This window comes from Anser anser (genome assembly GCF_964211835.1).
Source record: "Anser anser genome assembly, chromosome: 13".
NCBI classification, from domain to species: domain Eukaryota; kingdom Metazoa; phylum Chordata; class Aves; order Anseriformes; family Anatidae; genus Anser; species Anser anser.
In genome coordinates this window covers 18,743,329-18,768,569 of record NC_139734.1, presented here as the reverse complement: position 1 = coordinate 18,768,569, position 25,241 = coordinate 18,743,329, and the positions used below count along the sequence as shown (strand labels likewise).

Sequence of the window (25,241 nt, the reverse complement as noted above, 5' to 3'; positions counted from 1 at the left end):
GTTTGGATTGCAACAGCACCATTCAGGCCCAGTGGTGGGCTACAGCATGGGAGCCACGCTTGAAGCATCCAAGGCTCAAGGGTGTATTGGCCACACTTAATGTGTTATTTCCTTAGATGCTCTTGCACCCTCCTTTATGTCCTAGTGGCAATGGAAGAGATGTGGCCAGATGGTAATGCTTTATTGGTGCACTGCTGCACTTCATCTGTGTTAGGCTGTGAAGCGATGGTTAGGTGACCTCTGCTGCACAGCGAATGCTTCAGCTGCCTGAAGTCTGCTCTAACTTACCCAGGTGGCAGAAATCTATTTTCTAACTTTCATCACTAAGTTGAAGAGCAGCGTAAAGATGGTTCTGCTATTTTTTTTTTTAATCTTCTGCTGAGTGTCAGCAAAGGTGAACGACAAGCTTGATGCCTTGAGTTCCTTGCATAGGCATAGATAGCAATGTCATTTGCAGCACCTCACTGCTGAGCATATTTTCATCGTATTGTTGATCAACATTGTAAATCTTAGAAAAGCAAAGATTATACAGATGTGCTTCGAATTACACTGCGCAAATGATACTATGAATGCATCGTGTGTATCTGTTTTACTGAATTATGGTATAGTAAGTAGAAATATTTAATCTCCAAATTGTTAGCATATCATTGCCTGGGAGGCATTGAAGAATTACTTGTTTGTCTTGATTTGTAAAATTAGCTCACTGAACGGATATACAGACTTTATAACTAACTGACTTTATAAGTAACGACAATAACAATAATAATTTTGCTTTTCCCATGTTCTCCCTATCATTATTTATGTTGAACATGCATAGGAAATAATGTTATATTAGTGTAAGGTAGGTTTGTATTAGGTACATTGGCATTGAATAACTTTCCCTTTTTTTTCTTGGCTTGTTTTTTGTAGCTTGCTTTTTTGCTTTTTTATTTTTAATTAAGGTAGATATTCCTAGTTGTGCTAATGGTGATGGATAATTTGTGAGGAAATCAGGTATTTTGCTTTTGTCCAATTTGTGTAGTTGTTTGCATCCATTCTATTAATACTAATCTTAAATATATACATATAGCCAACAATTATAGATAAGATTTTTTTTTTTAATAAATGTACAATAGAATTTTTCTAAAAATATACAGATTTTGTATTAAAACTCTTTAAATATTAGGAGTTTAAGGTGTAGGTATTGTTTTGTTTTAGTATTGAAAAGAAATAACCAGAAAATTTAAGGTCACTGTATCCATGGCTGAGAGAAGCTGTCCTGGCAACATGCCACAAAATGACACAGTTTATTTCCTTTATTCCATCAGAAAATGGTAATTTGTTGATTTAAAAGGTATCATCCATACTTCAATCTTTATTTTCCATGCCTTTGGGAATAGCTACAGTTCACTGCTGGTTAGACCGATCTACCCTGATATATGCATGTATAAAAATGTGTAGATGCATTGGAGTTTTCTTGTGAGGCTTAACTAGCTAGTATTGCTTCGTGAAATTTAAAATCAAGGCATTATGATGAAAACAATAAATAGCATTGGTTGAGAACACAAATGCACAATATGCAGTGTAAAAGATCCCAAAGTGTGGCACGAAGTAGTCTGTAGCCCTGTATGCCGTGAACAGAGGGCTGGAGCCATGTGCAAACTCCTTTGGTATGACTTGGGGTAGTGCTAAGGGAAATCCTAAGGATTGCAATTTTTCCCCCAAGCATAAAGCCTGTTTGGGATGTATCGCAAATGCTTCAGATGACAGTTCTATCATTTTACAAAACATATTAAAAACTGTACTTCAGTGGTTTAAGAATGGCTTAGTGTGGGTGGGATAGTTTCTTTCTGTAGAAACTCTGTAAAGCTAATCAAAATTCTGCAATTCATATAAAATTATTAAAAATTTATAAAATGATTAGACATTTGCAATCAATTGCAAATGAAACTGCACTGAACTTAGCCATTCACTGGAGACTCTGTTATGCAAAGCGCAAAGGAGTATGGGAGGATAAGGATGAACTTTCCTCTTAGCCACCAGCCCTGAAAACAGCGTTGTAAATATGAATTATGAGTGAAGTATCTATTGAAGCCAAGAAGGTGAACTAACACTGACTAGATGTTCAAACCAGAATGTCAATCAGCATGATCACTGCGACTCATCATGCTTCACTCCCAGCAGATGGTCTGATACCACACTTGTAATTTATTAGCTAATGGGAGACACTGTATTAATTTAATACTCTGCTATACTGGCTTACTGCTATGTGGTGCAATTTTGCTTTGGAGCATGACCTCAATGAAATCAGCTTTAAGTCTATAACAGCACTAAAATAAATCATGTGTCTCACCATGACACTCCTAAATGTTGACTAGTAATTAAAATTTGCATGGAGATGCGTGTATCTAGCCATCAACATGAACTGTGTTTTATAGTCTGATATCTTTGGTATTTATGCATTAATTAAACTTCGAGCCCTTTGTCTAGTTTTGTAAGGGTGAATGCAGTCCTCATTTGAATTGGTAAGAATCCATAATTCAGACATATTTTCAGAATTTTGTGACTCCTAATTTTATCTGGTTTCAGCAGAGGGTTGAATGTCTAAATACCTTTGAGAAGCTGGGAAGATTTCTTTTTTTTTTTTTCTAAAAGTGTTTTATTGACTGTATGAAAATTCAAAACTTGCTAGAATCTTTCTCTTGAGCTAAGAAAGTCTCAAGATATTTTTTTTTTAAACTGAAGAAAAAGTTAGGAAGGCACTTTTTCCATTACCTTAGAATTAATATTTTATTTATATTACTTTCATGATGTGTGTCTCCATCAGTCTGAGATATATGGTCAAGTGTATTCTTTCCATTTAACTGCAAGTTTTCAAGGTTCTCTGGGGATGTGGTATCCAGTATTTCTATTAAAAGAGAGCACACAGAATAGAGTTTGACTTCCCTAAGGGAAACAGAATGAAGTTGGCACAGATTGCTCTATAGATTCATAAGCAAAAAGGGCAGGAGGAGGAAGATGTGAGATGTATGTTCAGTCAGCAGCACGACTTGGTCGCATTGGAGGCATTCAACACTTGGTCACTAGTCTTAGGAAGGTCATCTGTATAGGTGAATGATTTCACAATTTGTAACAATACAGAATCATGTAGGTCCTTGGATTTCCAGCCTGCAAGATTGGGAATTTTATGACTACACTTTGGCTTTTGCTCATCATAGCATTCCTGCACAGCTATACTGCATCTAGTTCTTAGCCACACCTCTGTGTGTATTTACAACACTGTGTTTTGTCTCTCTGCGCTTTGTTTGATGGATAGCTGCCTCTGAGTTATGCTCCATGTTAGTACAACTGTTAAAATAAAGCCATGTAAAATTTAAAGACATAAAGACAGGTCTTACGTTTAAAATCCACTAATGGACAATAAATAGTAAACTATCTCTGCAAGTTACAATGAATGTTTATCTTTGTACTGCATCAGAATTTGTCACAAATGCGGGGAGGTATGGATTTGTAGTTGAAGCTTCTAGGTAGTCTCTCTAAAAATTAAGTTTCCAGCCTTTAGATGGGAGTAAGCAGCATGTATCTATATGAAATTTGCAGCACCAAATTCTCTCTTGATTAAGGGAAAGAGGAAAAAAATATTTACAGCAATGTTCACTGGATATTGATAATTAGTTTCTAGTAGTTAATAGAATAGATGGAATTAAACCAATGCAGTTAGCTAGCAGTGTTTTGCCAGACAAATAGGATTTAGTGGTATGCTGAAAAAAGTTGGTGGATGGTAATGGATAAGTGACAGCTTGGATTAATTTCAAAATGTAATGCTCTTTCTTGTAGGTATGTTAGTTTCTGAATGTTAAATGAATGATTCCTACACTGAATTCTGAAAAACTAGTTATGTTAGTTTGTAAGAGTATTTTAAAGGCAAGATTGCAGATTCTTAACAAGAATATTTTCCCTCCAAAATTTGTCTCATCATCTTAATGTTTTGAATCTGTGATGAATGATGGAACTGAGGTGGCACTGGAAAGTCTGTAATGCTTAATATTTTGTGAAAACTGTATGAATATAAGAAGCAGGAAAGCAGTGAAAATGCGGCTTGTGCTAAGGAGACTAAAGTCAGGTATAGAATGTCTTATGTACTAATGAAGTCACAATCTGTGAGTACACAAGTGTAAACTTGGCAAAAACTAACCATTTCTCATATGATTGGTAACTGAGAGAGATGTGGATTATTTTTGATAAAAAACTTTCAGTTATTTCTTATGCTGATCAGGCAGTTATGGTTACCTCTTTGTTTGAAAAGGAGTTTTTCTTCTGAAATTGGGATCTTGTTAAAGGTATAGAAGCTTTTCAGAATGAAACTCATTTGAAATAGAAATGTAAATGTTAGTTACATATCGTTGAAGATGAGAATTTTTTTCCCCAAGATCCTCTTGTTTGATATAAATGTGTTGATTTCTGTGAAACAAGTATTTTAAAATACTAACTCTTTGATACTGATCTTGTAAGCAGTTTTCAATCTGACTTTATTTTCCCACCAATAATATATTTCCTGCTGTTTGGAAACTACATGCAGCTGGATGTATTTCACTTTGAAATATTCTTATATTAAAATGTAGCACACAATGATAAAGTGAACTTCACTGATGTTAATTCGCCGTTTAGCCATGCCAAAATTAGTGACTAGAAGTTGTAAAGTAAGGAGAGGGATTATGAAGCAAGTGTGGTGATAAAATGATGCTGTGTTTGGCCTTTGCTGCAAGGGTATGTGGCAGATCCGTGTTGACATTGCCACCGAAAAGACTTGATCAGTCCTAAATTAGGCTTGTCTTGCCTAGGTCCACAGGCTGTTGCCCTTATTTTTTATGAAGAACAAAGGTTTTACAATATTGGCAGCTTTTCACATCCATGACAACTAGCATATCACTGGCACAAGTTCCTTAACTATGGCACTGAGAGAAAATATCAAATAAAATGTGACTGCAAGATTTTAATACAAAGTAATCTACTTTTCATATTTTTTTAGTAACGTACTAAAGTAACATGGCCATAAAAAAAGATCAAATGGAACTGTTAAAATCTGGTGGAGTCTTTATAAACAAATATAAAAAGAGATACCCCAGAAACTGTTAGGCAACCTCAGTAATTGCCAGCCTGACCGGCTCACCTTGTTGCAGCTCTCTTGGAACTGTCTACAGCCCGAAAGAACCAGATCAAGATGTGCCTGACATTATTGCAGCTGCAGGTGTGCCCTTGCAACTAAAATGAAGTTGTTTGGTAAAGACTTGATAGTCAAAAACAGAGCTTAAAATAAATGAACTCATCTGGCTGACAGTTGTTAAGGAACACACAGATGTGAAGGGGGTTTATCAGTGGGGATTGGGCTAATTTATTGGAAAGATGACTTCTTCAGTGGGCATTGTTGGAGTCAGTGGAGGGCACAGCCTAATACTTCCAAATTAATAATGTCTGAAAACAGACCTGAAAGCCCAGGTGGTTTCTTAGATTGGCCTTTTGTTTAAATAAGGTTAAAAATGTATTTTTATGTGAGAGCTGACTGTTATAGAATTATAGTAAGAAATAAATACACACCCAAAATGATTTTTATGTACATCTGTATTGAAAAGTATTTTAAAAAATTAATACACAGGGAGAGAAATTGTGACTTGATTTCAGAATGCTGATTAATTTAGTCCTTGGTGTACATTTCCCCAAAACGGTTAATGCATCTGTTGAACTAATGAACTTTTCTTAATTAATACAAGTTTCAATTTTCTCAGAGCAAGAGCATTAGAGAAGAGAGCAATGAATATCACACAAATAAGCACACATTCACTACATTTTTGTCAACTCTATGTACTACACGTGCATAGATGATGAGTTATTTTGCTGCATTTATAGAAGATAACTAAGGAATGAATCTGTACTTGCATATGTAAACATACATGGAAATTTCAGGACCCTCTCCAGAGTATTTTTATAGGTAGGGGTTTTGTCTCTCTGAGACTCTTTTTCTTTGTTTAGCTATTTCAAAGAGGTGAAATTCCTACAAGCAAAAATCATAGTTCTTGTAGTTAAATTGCCCTGTAGATCCTAAGGTGGAAAGGTTCCTGCTCAGTGTGGCGGCTTTTTTTTCTTACTAATGTCTAAAATTAAATCGCCCCGAGGCCTCGAGCAAATGGCCAGCCTTGTAAAAGAGTATGTTCACCAAAGTGCTAAACTAAAGGTGGCAGCAGCTGAACTGACGGGGATTCTCGACGGAGCACATTGCGTACTGCTCCGTGTTTGCCTGAGGTGAAATTACAAAGTGGTTTCTGTCTGTCGAGGCAAGCAGGTAACTGAAATAGTAGCTCAGTAGCTGGGAATGTAAAAGTCGCTGCCTGCCCCTGGCCACTCGCCTTCAAAGCAGCTGTCACCGGTGCAGTCGGTGCGTTTGTACTGACATGAAGGTGTGCAGAACCATCTGAGGGCTTGGGAAAACATATGTTCGAACGCAAACTTCCCTGCTTGCCTGCAAGCATCATGCTGTACCTTTTCATCCTCGGGAATACAGCTAACCATTTCACAGCTCTGTAACGTAATAGGAAATTATTTCCTTTACTGCTTTTCTTCCATTTCTGACTGAGTTCCCCCTCAGTATGTGCTTTGGACAGAACTGCACTCATTTGCTCCTCGCAGTCCAAACCTCCATGTTCGACTGGGCCGGAGGCAGGAGGCTGGATCGCAACCTTCAGTTAGCGGAGGGCAGAGCCTTCAGGCCTGACCTGTATTTGGCAGGCTGAGCGAAGCCAGCTTTTCAAGTGTGCAGGCTGCATGTTTGACTTCAAATTCGGGAAATTTCATTTCCTCTATAATTATATTAAATGCTTTAATAAAGGAAAAGGTATTAAATAGATCATTCCTATTTATAAAATTAATATTATTCTGCTAAGTAGCTATAAAGGATTGTCAAAGATGATCTGTAAGATAAGAAGCTAGATCTTAACTATGTAGACTTCCGTGGTTAAAAATGCTGCCTGTTCATCCTCTTTTTGAAACAAAAAAAAAATTTATTGAGGTAATGCACAGAAGTGAAGCAACTAGGTGTGAGGGAGAGAGGGAGGAAATACAGCAGTTGTGAAGGTACACTCAGATGGATGTTCTGTTTTATGGGATTTCTTCTGAAATATACCTCCTGACACCCTGTGTGTTTGAGAACCTTATATCCAGTTTCAAGAGTTCTTTGTTTTACATCATGGATGCAGCAGCTTAAAGATCCCTCTAGGTTTTTCTATCCTTAAATTATCTTCCAGTTTCTCAGAACAAGTTCTGAAGGACGTCGGTGATGCTTTACAGTACTCCTCTATCAGTACACAGTCCTACAAAGGAGTTACCCTTACTGATGTGCAGGATTATTCTGAATATGGAAAGAAATCCCTGTTTCTTTATACTTGCTTGTTTGTCTGGTCAGAACCAATCAGTTCCGGCAGGAGAGGAAGTAAACTGCTGTCAACACAGGGCTCAGAAAGAACTCGCAAGGAGTAATGGAGCAGTGAAACTATGCCTGATTCAGTTCTAAGGGTAGGCAGATTCCTGTGACTTGGCTGAAACTGAAATTTTAAACAATATTTTAAATCCTCAAATTTCTTCTAGAAGGTGCCCTTCTAGTATAGTGCGTATGTTTTATAAATGCTTTTATAATGTTTTAATATTTTAGAACTTAATAAAGACAACAAAAACAATTAACAGTTTAATGCTAATAAATTATTTTGCTATAAAAATATATTTTTATATTTACCAATATATTTACCATTATTTTCCAAACATAACATTAAGCAATTTTGCAATTTATGCAAAAACGATCAGCCAAACAAACTTGTATGAATTCTGTGTCTGTGTTCTCTCTTATTTTTTCTTCAAAACTAGTTTTATTATTACTTTCTGAAGTACTGATGGACCTGATGTATGGATTAAACTCTTCTATTAAGTAACAATTTAAAACTTTGTTCTTCTGTACTTCTGAGTATTACAAATGGATTTCAAAGCCCCTTTTGAGAACTTTAAGCTTAAAATAACTTTGGAGAAAAGAAATTCAAATTGAAGGTATGGTCTAAAGAGCAATATATAAGACTGTCCTTACTGAAAAAATCTTACCCCCAAACTTCATATGTGTATTTAAAATCAAAAACATTATTTTATCAAGATAATATTATATTAGTTAATAATGTACAAAGTATAGAAAATGGAATTGAACTCTGCCTTTCATTTATTGGCAATGTTGTGCTTCTGTTTCCAGTTCTGGGAGTTATATTATTTATGATATTACATGACTCAGATTAAGCTTACAAAGGTACACAGGACAGAGGGAAGAACTGTTATATTTGTGTATTTTTAGTAATTTACACTTCAAAGGTCTTAATGTATGTTGCTTTAATGTACAACCATTCGTGTAATCGCTATTCATTCTAAAGTACTAACACCAGAGATCCATCTATGTTGATATTGAGTTAGCAGTATAGATTGCACTGCTGCTAGATGAGCAATATACACATGCAAACAATAATCAAATGCTTCCTTTGAGATGGAAGCTGTAAAAGAAAGCATCTTTAGAGTAAGAGTGCTTTAAAAAAAAGAGAGTTTGTGCTCATGAACAATGAACATAAGTAAAATCAATGCCAGGAAACAGGTTTATGCCCCAGATCCTTCCATTCTTCATTCAAGATACTTAGGTGGATGCTTACCAGTAAAAAGATAAAATGTTTTCTACTCCTTGCAAGGCCCAAATATCTCAAGTTGAAAAACACAGAGCTCTTGTGAGGGCTGAAAGGGGTCTTCTTACAAGTCCCTGTTTTTCTCCCCAGCATTTACAGGAAATCAGTCTTATGAGTATGATGATTAATCCTTGTGTTACATTGATTGAGCTGTTTGTACTAAACCAACTATGTTAATATACAGCTCCATCTGTAGATAATACAGAATGCTCAGCCACTATAGTGAAACAATCAAGAAAAGCAGCTCACATTCTTCCTGGGAGAATACTAAGAGAATACAATACAAGAAAAGCAAATGAAAATGTTACCTAAATATCAAGTACCAGTATTCCTTTAGTGTTTATATAATACTTTGTTCAAAAATCTGTTCTCTCTAATATTCAGTAAGCTTATTTGTATTTTGAAAATAAGATTTGGTTTTGCTACACTCATTTTTAACTTGTATAAATATTTGCTTGTATTTTCATATTTAACTACATTGTATTTCTTTTTTTCCACTGTCACAGATGTAGACGATTTTCTATCCCTTCCCCCCAGCGTTTTTTGGCAGCTAATGAATGTAGCCCTTTGGATCTCATCTCATCTTTGGCAGGATATCTGGAATTGATGTCCTAGGATGTGCGTAGCTAGCTCAGTAATGATGTTACAGGAAAACTAAACACTCCAAGCTACAAAGCTCTATTCAGAAATTTTATCTCTGATCCAGAGGCAAACTCAAAAATGCTATAGTACTGTGAATCACAAAATGAATATTCAGTAATGCGCTCAGATTGCCAAGGGAATGAAAGGGTGATCCTCTAAAGAAAGCATAATACCAGCAAGTCAGAGTGCTTGGACCCCTTGTAAAAGGAATGTGATATATTCTTGAACAAGTTGCTTAATTGTTTCTCCATTGTCTTCAGAAGTAAGTGTAACGATGCAATACAAAGTATTGTTAGTATATGGGTTTATATCCATATTCAATGTCAAGATCCCACCATGAGAGACTCTGAAGTCAGGTTACATTTCACCTGCTTAAACTAATACCCAGTTCTATGAGAATAACACAGCAATCCCATCTAGGATTTATTCAGGATGCTAACAGGTGAGAAGAGCTATTAAACTGTACCTGAGCTGATGTGAGACAGGTGGAGGACTCTGTCACTCTTCTCATCTCTTTGGAATAATTCATTAAATACTTCAACCTGTGTCAGTTGCAGGTAAAACCCAGGGTGGAATTACTTGTCTCTGTTCTCGTTAATCCCTTGGCTGTCAGGACTCATCAGGCATTATATTCTGCCTGCCTTAGCAATTTCTAAGATGCAAATTCTGTGGCTGATGAAATGCTGCTAGACTGCCTCATATAGGTGTATATTATGGATTTGGGTGTCATATATTAATCTTATATTAATATTTCTCCTTCTAGTTTGAGCACTTTATTGCTCAGTTTTTAATAGCAAATAATTGAAATCCTTTAAGTTTTTTCATGCAAGTAGGCATTTCTTTTATTTATTGGTTTGTCCTGAAAAATCAAATACTCAGAGTTCCAGTTCCAATGGATGAAAGTGTACTCCAGTGCAACTGTTAGATGCATGGTGTTCTAATAAATTTTACATGATGATGACTGCATTGACAATAGCAGCCCTAATACTTTACTGAAATCTAGCTACCTGGATTCTGGGCACTAGCAGTCATGTAAATGTTAAACCTTTGTGTAAAATAACAAGTCAAAAAGATGAAGTGTTATGTATCTCCATTTAACATCTGAAAGGGGACACAGGGACTTAAGCTATGTCCTTAAGTTTCAGCTAGGAAACATCAACTTCTTAAGAAGCATCATGGTCAAGCTTCTGTTTAAGTGTTTCTTTTACAAATATTTAGGCTCCTGCACTGTTTCACTCTGACTTGGTGCATTATATGGTCTTAGGAAAAAGACCAAATCATTAGCTTAATTTTCTTGTGTCTTAACAGTAGTAAAATATTGATAAAATAGTATGCTGTATATATTCTAATATTTTTTTTTGTGAAGACAGGATGATAAATCAACCATCCACAGATCTTAATGAGGTTACAGTAACTGCACTTGTATTTGTTTCAGATCTGTCGTTGTTAATGTTTAAACTTTTTCTGCTGTATTTGAAAAACTATACATTTTGAGTAGGCACTACAGTTTTGCTCCTCCGTATGACTTGTACCTACAAAACTTATGTAGGGCTTGGTATGTTTAGTTCTGCTTCTTGCCCAAAACATTCTTCCTGTAATTTTTATTGAATATAGAAATCTTTCAGCAGCTCTATCTTTAGAAACTATTTATCTTTGGAACTACGGGATTTCATCCCTAGGAGCAATGAATATGCTTGTTACGTATAGACCTGTAACAGTATTTACTGCACACCATGTAGAAAGAATAGCATATTCCTGTAAGATTACTCACGTTAAACAGGGATATAGCTGCATGTTTTCTACACACACGTAAGTATACATACATATCTATATAGTAAAGAGAACAATTCACTGTGAAGTAGTGTGTACCAGGGAGCTTCAGAGGAGTAGGAATGTTTTTTTGTTTTGTTTTAGTAACGCAATTAGAAATGTGGTGGTGGAGAAGAGCCAATAAACACTGTCCTTGCACCTTGCCTATGCCCATTCATAGTTTTAAGAGTAGAATAAATTGGAAGTATGATATTGCATCAACAAGTTTAACTTGGAGAGGACAGAGAAAAATGTAATATGAAGCATGGTGGACAGAATAGGAAATGAACAGAATGCTGTAAGAAATCATACAGAAAAATCCTCTCCCTCTTCCCCCCAAAAACGCATGAGCCCAAGAGCTGCCTCACCTCCAACAATCAACAACAAATTATTTATTACTAAAGAAGGATGCAATATATTTCTGAGTGGAATAACTAATTTTAAAACTGTCAGTTTTTTCCAGCACTTCAAGTGCTAGAAGCCCAGAGTACTTTCAGTACTGTTATCAAAAGTGGTTTTGTCCACTTTATTAGGCTTTTAGCGTAAAATTGGATCTTTGTGGATTTCTTTCTTTTGTAGAACTGCAAATGTGTACAGAGACTGTTTTGATAAGCCTGAGTGAACAGTGGCATATGTTTTGAGTACTATTAATAGGTTGGAACCAATGTCAAAGAGAACATATGTATCTCTTCTTCCAGCCACCTCTTTTGGCTTCTGTTTGAGCACTGATGCCAAATAAATGAATAAAACTTGTCAGTCCTTTCAGGACATTCATTAACTTAATCTTTTTTTGTTGTTGTTAAATAATTTCTTATTACTCTGAGGGATACCAACATTTGTAGGTTTTTCTTTTTTGCATTAGTTTGACTTTCAGATTTATACACTTATTTCCTATGTGTCAAGCAAAGGTCTTTTCCCTTTTAATGGTTTGTGTGTGTGCATACTTACTTAAAAGTAGAATACTCATTTTTTGTTATTTTTTGGAGTATAGGATTCCCTACAATTCTGAAAGCTGCCAATAATCAGTCCCTCATTTGGACCTGTGTTTGTTGTTTATTGAAGAGTAAGACCTCTTTAAGTTTCCTTCTTCTAATTCTAGGATTTAAATACTGTTTTAAGAGATCATTGGTGCTTTTATCTGTTTTCCAGTAAGATAAAAACATGGGCCAAGGGGTTATTATGATGCTGTTCTATGTACTGCTACAATGACTGAGTTAAAGGTAGTGAAAAGAAAATCATGACCAGGGCACCACAGTAGCCTTTCTTCCAGCCTAGTGTACTGAAAAGGCTTAGGAAAGGGTCAGGTGATGAGAACTAGCCCAAGAAATGGGCAGGAATGTGTAGTTTGAGATACAGCAACCAGCAGTAAGGTGGATTAGGCTTCTGGAGGTCCACAACCTCAACTTCCTGTCTGGTCACATTTTTCTGTCATGAACACTGGAGCTCTTAGATGCTTTGTTGGAATACCTACTGAGTAATAGGACAGCCAGGTGGAAAACATCCTTCCTCTAAACCTTGTGGCTTCCAAAGGAGGGAGGTCAATATTCTTTCATAGCTTACCCATCTCATAGCAGTAATTGTATGGAGTGATTATAAAATAGATGTGTTTTGGAAACATTAAAATTATAAATAATATAGGTTTATTACTTTTATTCTTGCTTTTAATAAGACATATGAAATTATAAAGCTCTGTTTTTTTATGCAATTCTATGACTGTCAGTATTCCAGGGGGAAGGCTGTCTCCAGGAGAAGGTACTACAGACTACAAATATTGCTGAAAGATTCACTCTTAACTTGCTTTACTTTGTTAGAAGTTTTTCTTTTGTATTTTCCTCAATAATATTTTTTTTCCGTGCTTTAATAGACTCATATTTGTAAAACAGTTGAGGAGGTGAAATATTATTATAGGCCAGTGACAAGTGGTCCCTCAGGGCTCTGTCTTGGGACTGGTACTATTTAATATCTTTAACAACAACATAGACAATGGGATCAAGTGCACCCTCAGCAGGTTTGCAAATAACTCCAAGTTGAGTGGTGCAGTCAATACAAGAGAAGGAAGAGATGCCATCCAAAGGGACCTGGACACACTGGAGAAGTGGGCCCAGGTGAACCTAATGAGGTTCAACAAGTCCGAGTGCAAGGTGCTCCACCTGAGTCTGGGCAATCCCTGACATGAGTGCAGACTGGGAGAAGAATTCATTGAGAGCAGCCCTGAAGAGAAGGACTTGGGGGTTCTGGTGGACAAAAAGCTTGACATGAGCCAGCAGTGCGTGCATGCAGCCCAGAAGGCCAACTGCATCCTGGGCTGCATCAGCAGAGGAGTGGCCAGCAGGGGAGGGAGGTGATTGTCCCCCTCTACTTTGCCCTTGTGAGGCCCTGCTTGGAGTACTGTGTCCAGGTTTGGGGCCTCCAGCACAAGAAGGATGTTGATCTGTTAGAGTGGATCCTGAGGAGGGCCACAAAGATGCTCATAGGGCTGGAGCACCTCTCCTATGAAAGAGAGGCTGAGAGAGCTGGGGATGTTCAGCCTAGAGAAGAAAAGGCTCCAGGATGACCTTATTGCAGCTTTTCAGTTCTTAAAGGGGGCTTATAAAAAAGATGGAGAGCAGCATTTTCTCAGTCAGATAATGTCAGGACAAGGGGGAATGGTTTTAAACTGAAAGAGGGGAGATTTAGATTAGATATATGGAAAAAATTCTTAACTCGGACGGTGGTGAGGCACTGGCATGGGCTGCCCAGAGAAGCTGTGGATGCCCCATCCCTGGAGGTGTTCAAGGCCAGGTTGGACAAGGCCCTGGGCAACCTGATCTGGTGGCTGGCATCCCTGCCCATGGCAAGGGCTTGGAACTTGATGATCTTTGAGGTCTCTTCCAACTCAAGCCGTTCCGTGACTGTATGGTATTACTTTTATCTCATAGATTGCACAATGTGGAAAATGAGGTCTAGTGGACTTCCTTAAGTAGCCATAAGGTTCATCTGGGAATGGAGCATGCATATCCATATATATATATATATATATATATTATATATATTCCTTCCCTATATATATATATATATTCTTCATCGTAACAAAAAGATACCTTTTTCAGGGTACATACATGTGAACATAGCACAGAGAAAGAAAACTCCTGATTAAGGCAGTTGAGTTACTAGAGAATCTGTATTTTTTTCTCGTGTGCTTGTAGATATCTGGTGTGCATGAATGTGCGTGTTAAACACTAAGAACACCACTTACATTCTAGAGAGTCTGAGGAACAGTAAGCAATAAATGAGATTATTGACCTACTTTAATAAATGGCCTGTTGAAAGAAATAGTTTATGTGCATAGTATTTCTTCTATGCTACATAAAATTCTCTGATGTGGGCCTGACAGATCTGTTCAAAGAAAATATGTATTGTACGCTGAGCTATGTAACATGTCTTGATTATTGATGTTTGTTGTTTTCTGGCAGAGAATGATTTTGTTTGTTTGTTCGTTTGTTTGTTTTAAAGAATTCCTGGTGTTATTCTTAACATTAAAGAACCAGGAGTTGGGCACCCTTGTTGCAGTGCTTCACATGGCATGCTAACTGTGCATGTTGTGTGTATCTGTTCTATAACCTATTGAATACTGATACTCTTCTATTTACTTTCAAGGCTGTGTGTGGTTTTTTTCTTCCTCCTCTTTTTCCAAGGAAAAAAATGCTTAAATTTGTGTATTAAATACAATTCAAACAAGTCTTTTATAATTATACTTGGAGCATATGTATCTTAACAAACAGCTTTTTTTTTGGGTCAGCTAGATGGTGCTGAGACAGCATAACACACTTTTCTGCAGCAGTTACCTTAATTAATGGGGCTCTTGGATGCTTTCTCTTAAGTCCTCTGCAAGCTCCAGAAAAGCCTCCTGATTCTTTAACCTTTCTGACCAGAAGGGTGCTATTGGTGGAAAAAAACAGCTTAACATGAAAGACAGTTATAATAAATTAAAAACAAAAAACCCTTCGCTTTTTGGACTTCCAGAATATGAGCCTATACATTACCTGTTTTAAGAGTCTAAGTTAAGCAGGAACAAGATGGTTCAATATTTTTCTGTATTTTCTGAAGAAACAAATATATCTCTTGTCTGTGTCATTGTCTGTTAAGAAAATGCTAGTGAGAGTAATATTTGATGCAATATATTCCTGTTTGTATCTTTATGACATTTTGTTAAACATAAAAGCAAATGGGAAAATAAGGTGCATCGGGGGATGTTATGGCTGAGAGGGAAGTTTATCACTGAGCTGTCATTGACAACTGAAAGAATTCATAGACCTAAGTGTCACAAGATAACACATTGCTAACAGCAACTTATTTAAGTATATCATTCTGAATTTAATCTATGTGCTACCTTCAAGGTTAGTAGCTAGAGGATACTTGGATCAAAGAAGACAGAATAGGAAAGAATCTATTAGATTCCAAACCAAGTGCTTAACTTATTAAATGTTAAAATAGGTTTATCACCTGCATCCAGATCAGTGTTGCAGTGCTTTGGCTGTCCAGAAAATGGTTCTGTCCTTGAAGACTAGGCATCATGTGTACCCTGATCTTCAACAAAATGATACATGAAGTGAGCTGAGTTTCGTCTTCAAGAACAATTGAATCCCAAGAACCCTTGTCTGTGGTAACTCACACTGTAATGTTAGATTGGGTATTTTAAGGAGAAATGAATTTCTATCAAGTTGAGTCTGAACATTATTATTGAAAAAATAAGGAAAAGAACAAAAAAGATAGGAAATTGTTCAATTGCAGAGGACACTTTAGCTTAATATTTTACTTTAAATATGCAGCCACTTCTTATTAGCGTTATATTTGTCTTTTTTCCAGAGGAATTGGATTATCCACATAGATCAAGTTGACTCCACTTCTTTCTCCTTAGCTGTCTCCCAAGTACAAGGTTAATTTAACAATAAATACATTTTTAAAGGTTCTGGTTCCATGAACATGTTCCTATTGACACAGACCTCCAGTAACGTTCTCCATGGTCAGTTCAGCTTTGCATGTCTGTATTACTTGATTAGATTTCAAGGAGATCCATGTAGGTACAGTTGTAAATCTGCTTGAATATATAGGGCTGATGAATATGCCTATATGAAGTCTCTTGTGGAGTACCAACCTCAGGTAATATAGTTTTAAATTAATCACATTCATTACAAGTTCCAAATGACTGCAAAATAAACATCTGGATCTTTCTTCTGTATGGAGAAACAAGCTTTATAGGGTGTAGATACTAAAACCCTAAGACATCTATTTCAGCAAACAACAGAGCTGATAGAATTATGAGGGAAAAAAAAGAATGTTACGCTGCCCTTCATCATCTTAGAGAAACGTGTGTTTTTTTCTCCCTCATAAGAACCTTGCTAGCAAATTAAAATACACAACTAGCATTTCCAGGTATGGGTTGAAACATTCTCTGTAGTCAGAGAAGGTCTGGGAAGAGCAACACGCTTTATAGGAGTCTTATGAAGCCTCTGGACAGGAGCAAGTAGGGATGTGTAAGAACCTAAGAGAAAGGTTGTGTTTGTATGCTGTGATTTTGAGGAAGAAGTAAAATGTTCCTAACTGCGTTATTAGCTTGAAATGATCAAGGCAATTGAACTAGTTCCAGATTGAAAGTCAATGGTGTTGTGTGGAGGGAACTGAAGGAAAGAGAAGATGCTCATGGCAGATTTCAATTGCAGTGAGCAGGTATTGTTGTCCTGTGACTTCCAATAACCTTCAGTCTTCATTTTGAGATGATTTTTAGCTGCCTCTCCTGACATAAAGACATCTAAGTTGAAAGGCTGGTGTCAAAAGCATTGGGTTGCTCAGTTAACACACTGCCTCTCACCTAAAATACTATATCCTTACTATGGGACTTGTTTCATATTACTGCCTGGTAGGATGGAATCCATGCTTCCAAATTCATTTTTCACCATTTACAGCTTTCGATGCAGTGCCTAAAGCTTGATTTGTCGCTTCAGGATGATTCCATATCAAGTGCCATGAATCAAATTATTTTCTAACACAATGGGGTTAGCACCTCTCCTGCTGTGACGAATGGTTTTGCAGAGATACCAAAATAAATGCTCCTCAGCAACGAGGTTTATCCCATATTTCGAATGAAATCTGCCCACTTGTCCACTCTTCAGTTAGCTAGAGAGCAGCACAGGAAATTGTTTTCCTTTGAGATAAATGCGCAACAGTATACATCATGGGCTCTTTGGAATTAATTGTTCTTGGTAGAAGGATTTCACTGAATATGTGGAGCAGCTAGCTACAGAAAAGTGTCTGTAAATTGTCACTCCATTTCAGTACCCCTGGCAATGTAAAAGGAAACTAAAACTACAAAAACTGAAAAGTCTTGGTGTTTCCTTTCTAACTCTATATGCATATCACTCCTTATGTGTTTTTGTAATTCTTTGAATGGGAAACAATATATATGTTAGTTTTTTAGGCCTTAAAAACTAGAACCTTTTGGGGGGGTTAAGAATACAAGTTAATTTCAGGCATCTTTGCTGATGTGAGTATTCTGGCCCTTCAGTGAAGGAAAGATTAACCCATCCACGTTTTTTCCTTTACTTAAATTAGATTTGAAAGGTTAAAAAAAATAAGAACACTGACTTTCTTGAAGACTTTTCAATTGAATATGTTCAAGCATATAATATGAATTATTTTATCTTTCCATCCATTATATGCTAGCAGAACATTTTAATCTCCCTTTGTTGATGGAGTTATCGAGTCACATTGCAGTTTTATGGAGAACTTAGATCATGATGGAGAGAATAAAACTGAGACATGGCGGGGACATTTCAGGTGCAAAGAGACATTCTACATTTTGTGAATCTGGGCACACACACATGAACACACAAGTGTAAACAAATTTTAAAATAATTGTATATGTGTTAGCTTCCAGAGTCTTTGATATTTTTCCCCCAGTCAAATGCTTTGACATTCAAATGGTGTTTTCATCCTTATAAAATGTTAGAATAAAAACACCAGGGCTATACTGGAGGTAAACTAGGGTTACTCTCTAAGTGCTTATTTGACTGCAGCAAGCACTAGCATATTATCGACAGAACAGTTTTTCTTCACATGAAGGTTCACCTTCATCTAGAAGTTTATGGGACATAGTTTTTTATGGAAACTTTTCATTTTTACAAATACAGTTTTATATTTTATACAGGATATTTTCTGGACATTCAATTTTAAACTTTTTTTTTTTTATTTTTTGTGGATTGCATGTTACTGAGGCTTTGTAATTTCTCCAAGATGCTGTGCAGGAGGAGACATATTGCTTAATGGTTTTGTGTATTTTTATACACAAAATACTAGCCATCTACTACAGGTACTGTATTTCACATTTAATTTGAAATCCCCATTGAGGTAAACTGGACTGCTGAAAACAACTTGGGTAGCTGTTGAAGCACAAAATCAAAGCCCATAGATAGTGTAATAGACATTTCTTACTTTGTTGTTGTTGTTGTTGTTTACCTCTATCAAAAACAAAGCAAAACAAACAAAAAACACAAACCAAACCAACCAAACAAAAGAGTCAGAGCTAGGGTTCCAGCTATTTAAATGGATCAGAAATGTTTTAATTCTCTAAATTGCAAAATCTAATGAAATTGCTGCATTGGTGGTGCAACAAATTTTGCAAGGAAAATCCCATGCTTGTGTTACTTCAGTGTTGCTATTATCTATAGGAAGGAACGTATGCTTGCATGCACACTTGCTGAAAGAAATATTACAACAGAAGCTTCAAAATGAATAAATGTCTCTGATATAGAAAAATCAGACTTAATCATGTAGCATTTATATTAGCACTCCTATTTTACTGGAGACAAATTAAGAGGATGACTTATTAGGAAAAAATTACTTGCACACACTATAATAGCAATAGTTTAAGAATCCTTAAGTGCTATCCCAAATAATAGAAAGAAAATTTAATCATTTAGCCTCATGAAATCTTGTCCATTTTTGGTGTTTTGTACTTTTGTAGGGCTTTTTGGTAGACTCATCAAAATTGCAGCAAAGTATATTTAAGACATACACATTCTGTGTGTAAACACGTAAGAGCAATGAAACAATAATTTCAATATACAATTTTATAATATGAATTTTGGCATCTGCCAGTTCACTCTTGTCCAGAAAAAGTCATACATACCATTTGCAATCCATTTTAAGAGAAATGTTTGGAAATAATGCATTTTGAGATGCTCAGTAACTTGACTTGAGCCTGTATGAAGCCAAAATTCTATTTTTTTTTCTAGTATTGTAACTATTCTGTAATTGTGAAATATAAATGCATGTGAAATCTCAATTTTTCATAATTTTAAAAGTGGATGACTGTATATAAATAGATATTTCACATCTGTTTAGTGAAAAACTGGATTAAAATCTAGAAATCCCGATTTTATTTTTTTGCGTCAGTCACAAATACAAATCTAGGCTTTTGGGGTTTGATTTTATTCTAGCAAAATCATACTAATATAATTTAACAAGGTAGGTTCCAGATCATCCTGTTCAATACCTTGACAAGTAGTAGAATGTTTTGCTCCTCCATGTTCCATGGAGGCAATTTTTGGATATATCTATACATATATATTTTAGCAATGGTACAACTTCCAAAATATTAATTCTACATGCTGCAACAACATCAACAACTGCTAGTTTGCTAATTCCTATTAAAGTAATAGAATGTAACAGTATTAATGAACTCCTTAAAGTAAAGACAATGATTATAGTGATAATGAGCAAACCTCTTCTATGTTCATTAGTCACAGAAGAGTATATTTTTATTATGAAACTAATTTCTGTAGAACAAGCTCATAGTGTGATTGAAATCTGAAGCATCATTTGTATTAAATATGACAAAATTATTTATAAAGCAGGTATATGAATCATGATTCAAGGTTTTGCATCTTTTTGACTTCCAATCAAAACTGTATTGTTGCTCTTAAATGCTTGTGACTGACTTTATCTGTGGTAGCACCTTTAGTAACAGGGCAATGTGTTTTTCTGATTGTTGTTGAGGGAAAGCATGAGTATATTTCAAATCAGGAAATAAAACCAACATTGATGCAATTGCAGTAAATGAAATAAGAACGTTATAATGATGAAAAGAAAATCAAAGGCACTTCACTTATGTAAGCTGAGTTCTCTGGCACTGAATGCCTAGTTCAAAAATTGGGTATGTAAAACCCCATGCTCTGAATAGGAGGACAAAGTCAGACTCAGTGGGTAAAAAATGTCTGTTTATTCCCTGTTTGAGGAGCAGAACTTCGTACTTCAAAAAAATCACTTTTCTGTATTTGTAATTATTTTCATTTCCATTTCATTTTTCTCGTTCTAACAAGAGACTATGCACCTCTGTATTCTTATTCATTGGTTCTCCAAATTGGATGGAGAGTTCTTATATTATTTTATTTTATTTTATTTAAAAAAAAAAAAGGTGCTTTGATCTCATTGTTATCACTTGAGGAAGACTCTGGTAAAAGCTGTACACAGGCTGTTCATAGTGTGGAATCACATCCCTTCGGAATCAAATCAGTATAATACTTACAAAGCTTAATGGTTGCTTATCATTAAACATGCTGGTGCTTTGCTGGTGCTGCTAGGAACGGGGCTGGACCCCCCTGGGGAAGAAGTGCTTTTGCTACCCACACAGTGTGGACCTGAAGCCAGAAGTTACAGAATGACAATCAAGTAAGAAAATTTTTAGCACTGCAGTATGTGTGAATAGAGACCCTGCAGAGCAGTCTGTGTGAACTGAGACTTCCTAGACATGTTGGAATCCTCTGGAAAGAGCTGAAGTGGCAAATCACCCAATTTTCCTCTTTTCTAGCTAACAAATTTGTCTGGATGACTTGTAACTCTCTCTGCTTATGAATGAGAGCTTTCAATTTAAATATATCAGTCCTGATAAGAAAAAGAAGATTAGGAGACAATGACATCTGCTGGCTTTGGAAAGAGAAGACATCAAACCAGCATATTCTGACTAGACAAAGACTTTGTTTTTTAGCAGTCCATTATTTTCACTTTGCCCTGAAGCTATGAACCTGTAATGTAAAAAAGGGGGCACAGAAAATGCTGCCATCAAGAACTGGCACCTTGTGACAGAGTGACTGCTGGCTTCTGCTGTGATCCTGAGCCTGGAGGATCACAGGAGGGCGTTTCAGAGAGAAGTAAGGTCCTGACCATCAACTCAATGGCAGAAGTTTTGGGGCACCCTTGTAAAACTTTCCCAAGAGACACTTCTGGTGTACTTATTTTTTGCATCAAAAAACAACAATCATAGCTAACTATCCTTCAAGGAAGATACTGTCCTAGAAAACCAGAATAAAAGAAAAAAAAAGAGAGAACAAATTTATGTTTTATTTCTTCTTTGGGGTGCTGTGACAGATCCTCTTTCATATTTTTGTGTTGAAACTCTTAATTAGTACTGTACTACATATAGCATCTCTCATCTGGCAATGTCAGAAATCTTTAAAAAATAAGTTAATAATAGGTGCCTCTCTTTTTTGCAAAGTTAGGAACTTTTTATCCAACATTTCCAGTATCATTTGTTTGGAGATCATAAGATTGGATTGAAAACCATAACATTTGCATTGAAGATTTTAGGGAGATTTTTCTATGTTTGCTTTGCAGTCTTGTTTGATTAAGACTCATATTCTAAATCCCTCTGCAATCTCTTAAATCTCTGCGTATCATGTTGTCACATCTCTCCAGAAGTAGAGATCTAAGGAAAATATTGAATAGGAGGTGTTTCGATTTAAAAATTGAGATTTTTTTTTTTTTACCATTTGGAAGCATTTGTAGCACAGTAGCCACCTGAAGGAAATGGGCATTCTTTGTTTCAAAGATTTCTTCAGGGGCCCAGAAGCTGAATGGAGACACCAGAAATAAAGCCTGTTCCTGGTCTCTGACTACAGTGAGTCTTAATGTTTCTCTTGAATAGGTAATCTGAGACAGAGATACAAAAAGTTTGTCTGCAGTAAAATTATGTCCAAATGGCTGTGTGGCTTTTGAATTCGTCGTTCAGACTCTGTATAAATGGAAAAGCCGATTGCAATACAGGCAGGAGACTCAAAGTACTTATTATTTAGTCTCTGTTGTCCATTTTCTGTTCATCTTTATTATAGCATCTGTCTTGCCTTCTACCACTTACCTTCAAACTCCAGAATTTGACTTACTAGCTGATAACTACTAAAAGTCATCATAGTGTTTTTTTGTTTTGTTTTGTTTTCTGTTGTAATCATACTTTGAATGTCTTTTTCAATCTGCTTTTCCTGTACTAAACTGTACTAAAAGGAAAAGTGGAATCTGTTTTCAACAGGATATAATAGCATACGTTTGAAGTCAAATGGATATATTACAATTATGGTTCCACTTCAGAAACAATTGTGCTGTGTCATCACAGTGCTTTTGTATGTGAAATATAATTTACTTATTTCGGAGGGAGAAGTGTAAAAATATTTCTGTGATTCTCTGTCAGCAAGCTGTCATTCACTTTACTCTGTAATAGGTGAGCTGTTTGTTGTCATTTTTGCTCTTTCTGTTTTGTTGTTTTGTTTAGTTTTGCTTTTTTTGCTTTAAATCAAGCCTGGTCATCTAGTTGGCGCACTGTGCCTGGATTTGTATGAAAAATGTATTGAACTATCACAAAAGCAAATTAAAAAGATTAGAGTTCTCTGCACCCATATAGGCATGTTTAAAAACTCTTCTGTATAGAAGAAAATAATAGTTAACATTCATAACACACTTCATAGAAATGCATTATGTATTGTTACCACATCAGCTTGTAATATTGGTATGTGGCTTCAATACCTTGCTTGTGTTTGTAATTACATTTAAAAAATTTAACTCCCCTATAGTACAATGACTAGTGGAAATGCATGATTCTTTAGGCAGACATTTCCTTTCAGACTGATCTAATGACTTCAGAAAATGTCACTGTTATTAAAGCTTATTAACTATTGATACGCAAAAATAAAACTTACAGTGCAATAGAAGACATTAGTAAATATACTCGTTGAAAACATTTCTGCAGTGACTTATCCGATAACTCTTTTGATTTGGGTTCTGTGTCAGATGCACTTAATACCCTGAGTAGCTATATTTTGCAGATCATTGGTGGCTTTCATCAAAATTAGGCTAGGACTGCTCCAGCGGATGAGTGACTGAAGTGTTCCGGTAGAGTGCAATAATTATTCTAGATTAATACAATATCCAGCTAAATTCTTGGCTGGAAGCAAGATTTCCTGGACTGCAACAGGGCGGCGTTCACCTGATGCTAGAGAAGAAGGCAAAGTACGTACTGTAGAGATTTTCTTGTATGGTTACTGATAGGTTAATGTTTGATGTGTAAAGGGTTCTGCAGCTTTATATCTGCTGAAATTGATTGCATATTTTGGTTTTAATTCACATGACCACTTTAAAGTGGCTTTTCAGTCACCTGTTGATGGGTTCATTATTTTGTTTTGCTTTAATTGTGGAGAGGAGTCTACCACAAGTTTTGAGTATAAAATATTACATCTCTGCGACCAAATGTCATGCTGGAGAGGCACCTAACTTCATTGAAAGTGGCATTGGTGGAAAAGTCCTCTTTCTTTTTCTGTTCACACTAAAAAAGCCTGTTTGCAGTCTCAGTGACAGAACTAAATACTAAAGATTAGGACTAACACATTGCTTTTTCTCCATAATACCAGTGAGTCCTTCCTTAGCAGCACCAAGGAACAGAGAGAGAGAGAGCTACAGTAATTTATCAAAGATGTGCAGTAAATCTGTTGCACCTTCTTGCCCATGAGCTGCTGGTTCAATTCTTTGTTATCAGTCCATAAAATGGACTCAAAACTTCGCCTGTTGCTTTCTGAGTGCATGTCTGAGGTTCCTTTAATTCTTCATTTACTTTTTCTTACCTCTAAAGGCTCTTTAAATGTCTTTTTGCTTTTCTCTTTTTGCTTATTTTCCATCAGTGGATTGTGGGGAACCCAAATGTTCATCTCAGGTTTGCAGTACTTGGGTGCATGTGATATGCTCTGGCACTGTAGCAGCACTTTTCCATATGCCTGCAGCCCAGCCCTGGAAGAATCTCGGATTTGTGTAACTACAGAAAAAAAAAATGAAATAATCTGGCTCAGCTTTTCCAGCCCATTTATCATAAAACAGATTTCCTTCTTCGTAAGAGGCTACAGAGGAGGAACAAGAGAAATTGGACATAAATGAACCTAAGTTGAACAGATCTGTGTAAAATTTCAGCAGTTTTATTTTGCAAAGGTATTTTTTCTAGTTTTGCAACTAATGGCAAAATTAATGGATTAAGATAAGTTTTTTTCTACGTGCTAATGACCATGGCTGGAAAATCTTTTTATTTATTTATTTATTTATTTATTTATTTATTTATTTTTAAGCATACACCTTTAAATGTCTCTTTATAAAGTACCATGAAGTTTGGTTGATTTTAAGCTAAATGGCAACCATCTAAATTTCTGACCTTGTATTTTCCTACTGAACTAAATGCTTTGATCTACTTTAATGTAATCAATTACAGAATGAAACTCTGATTTGGAAAAAAACAGATGATTAAGTGTTTTTGCAAAATGGAGACAAATAGCCATCTCTCCCTGTTGTCAAACACATTTCTTTTTGTTTGAGAAAAAGTGCAGGTATTTTCATTGTATGTTGGCTGTGCCACTTAATGAAATGGACCTATCGTTACAGCTCAAAACTATATATAAATTACATATTGTTACAGTTGCTATGGAAAATAATTACCATTATTTAATGGTAGCTTATGAAACCATTGAATAAGAAAGGAGATGTAGTTTTGAAATGCAAAATGCTTTTTCCCTGGGGAATGTATTTAATACCAGCTCTTAATTTATATTATTTTCATATTATCTGCCCTCATAGTTATTTTAAATTGTGTCTCTCTTAAATATAAACAGGTACACAAAGAAGGCAGCTTGATTTTGGACACAAGATATACCTGTATGTACTCTGCAATCCTATTTGTTGTACTTTCTAGTTTTAAGGATGTTTTTCACTCATTCTCCAACC

At 35.9% G+C, this 25,241-nt stretch overlaps 1 protein-coding gene across 24 annotated transcripts in view; it reads left to right on the top strand.

Moving 5' to 3' along the window:
• PCDH11X (protocadherin 11 X-linked) overlaps positions 1-25,241 on the top strand; it is a 490,740-nt gene that overhangs the window by 259,216 nt on the left and 206,283 nt on the right. Inside the window, exon 6 of one of the 24 annotated variants that reach the window (XM_083797777.1) lies at positions 21,028-24,492. The exons of 21 other annotated variants lie outside the window; for them this stretch is intronic. In XM_083797777.1, coding sequence (XP_083653903.1) covers positions 21,028-21,048 — 21 coding nt within the window. In that variant the 3' untranslated portion in view covers positions 21,049-24,492. 2 more of the 24 variants (XM_083797772.1, XM_083797774.1) reach the window with 2 other exon arrangements.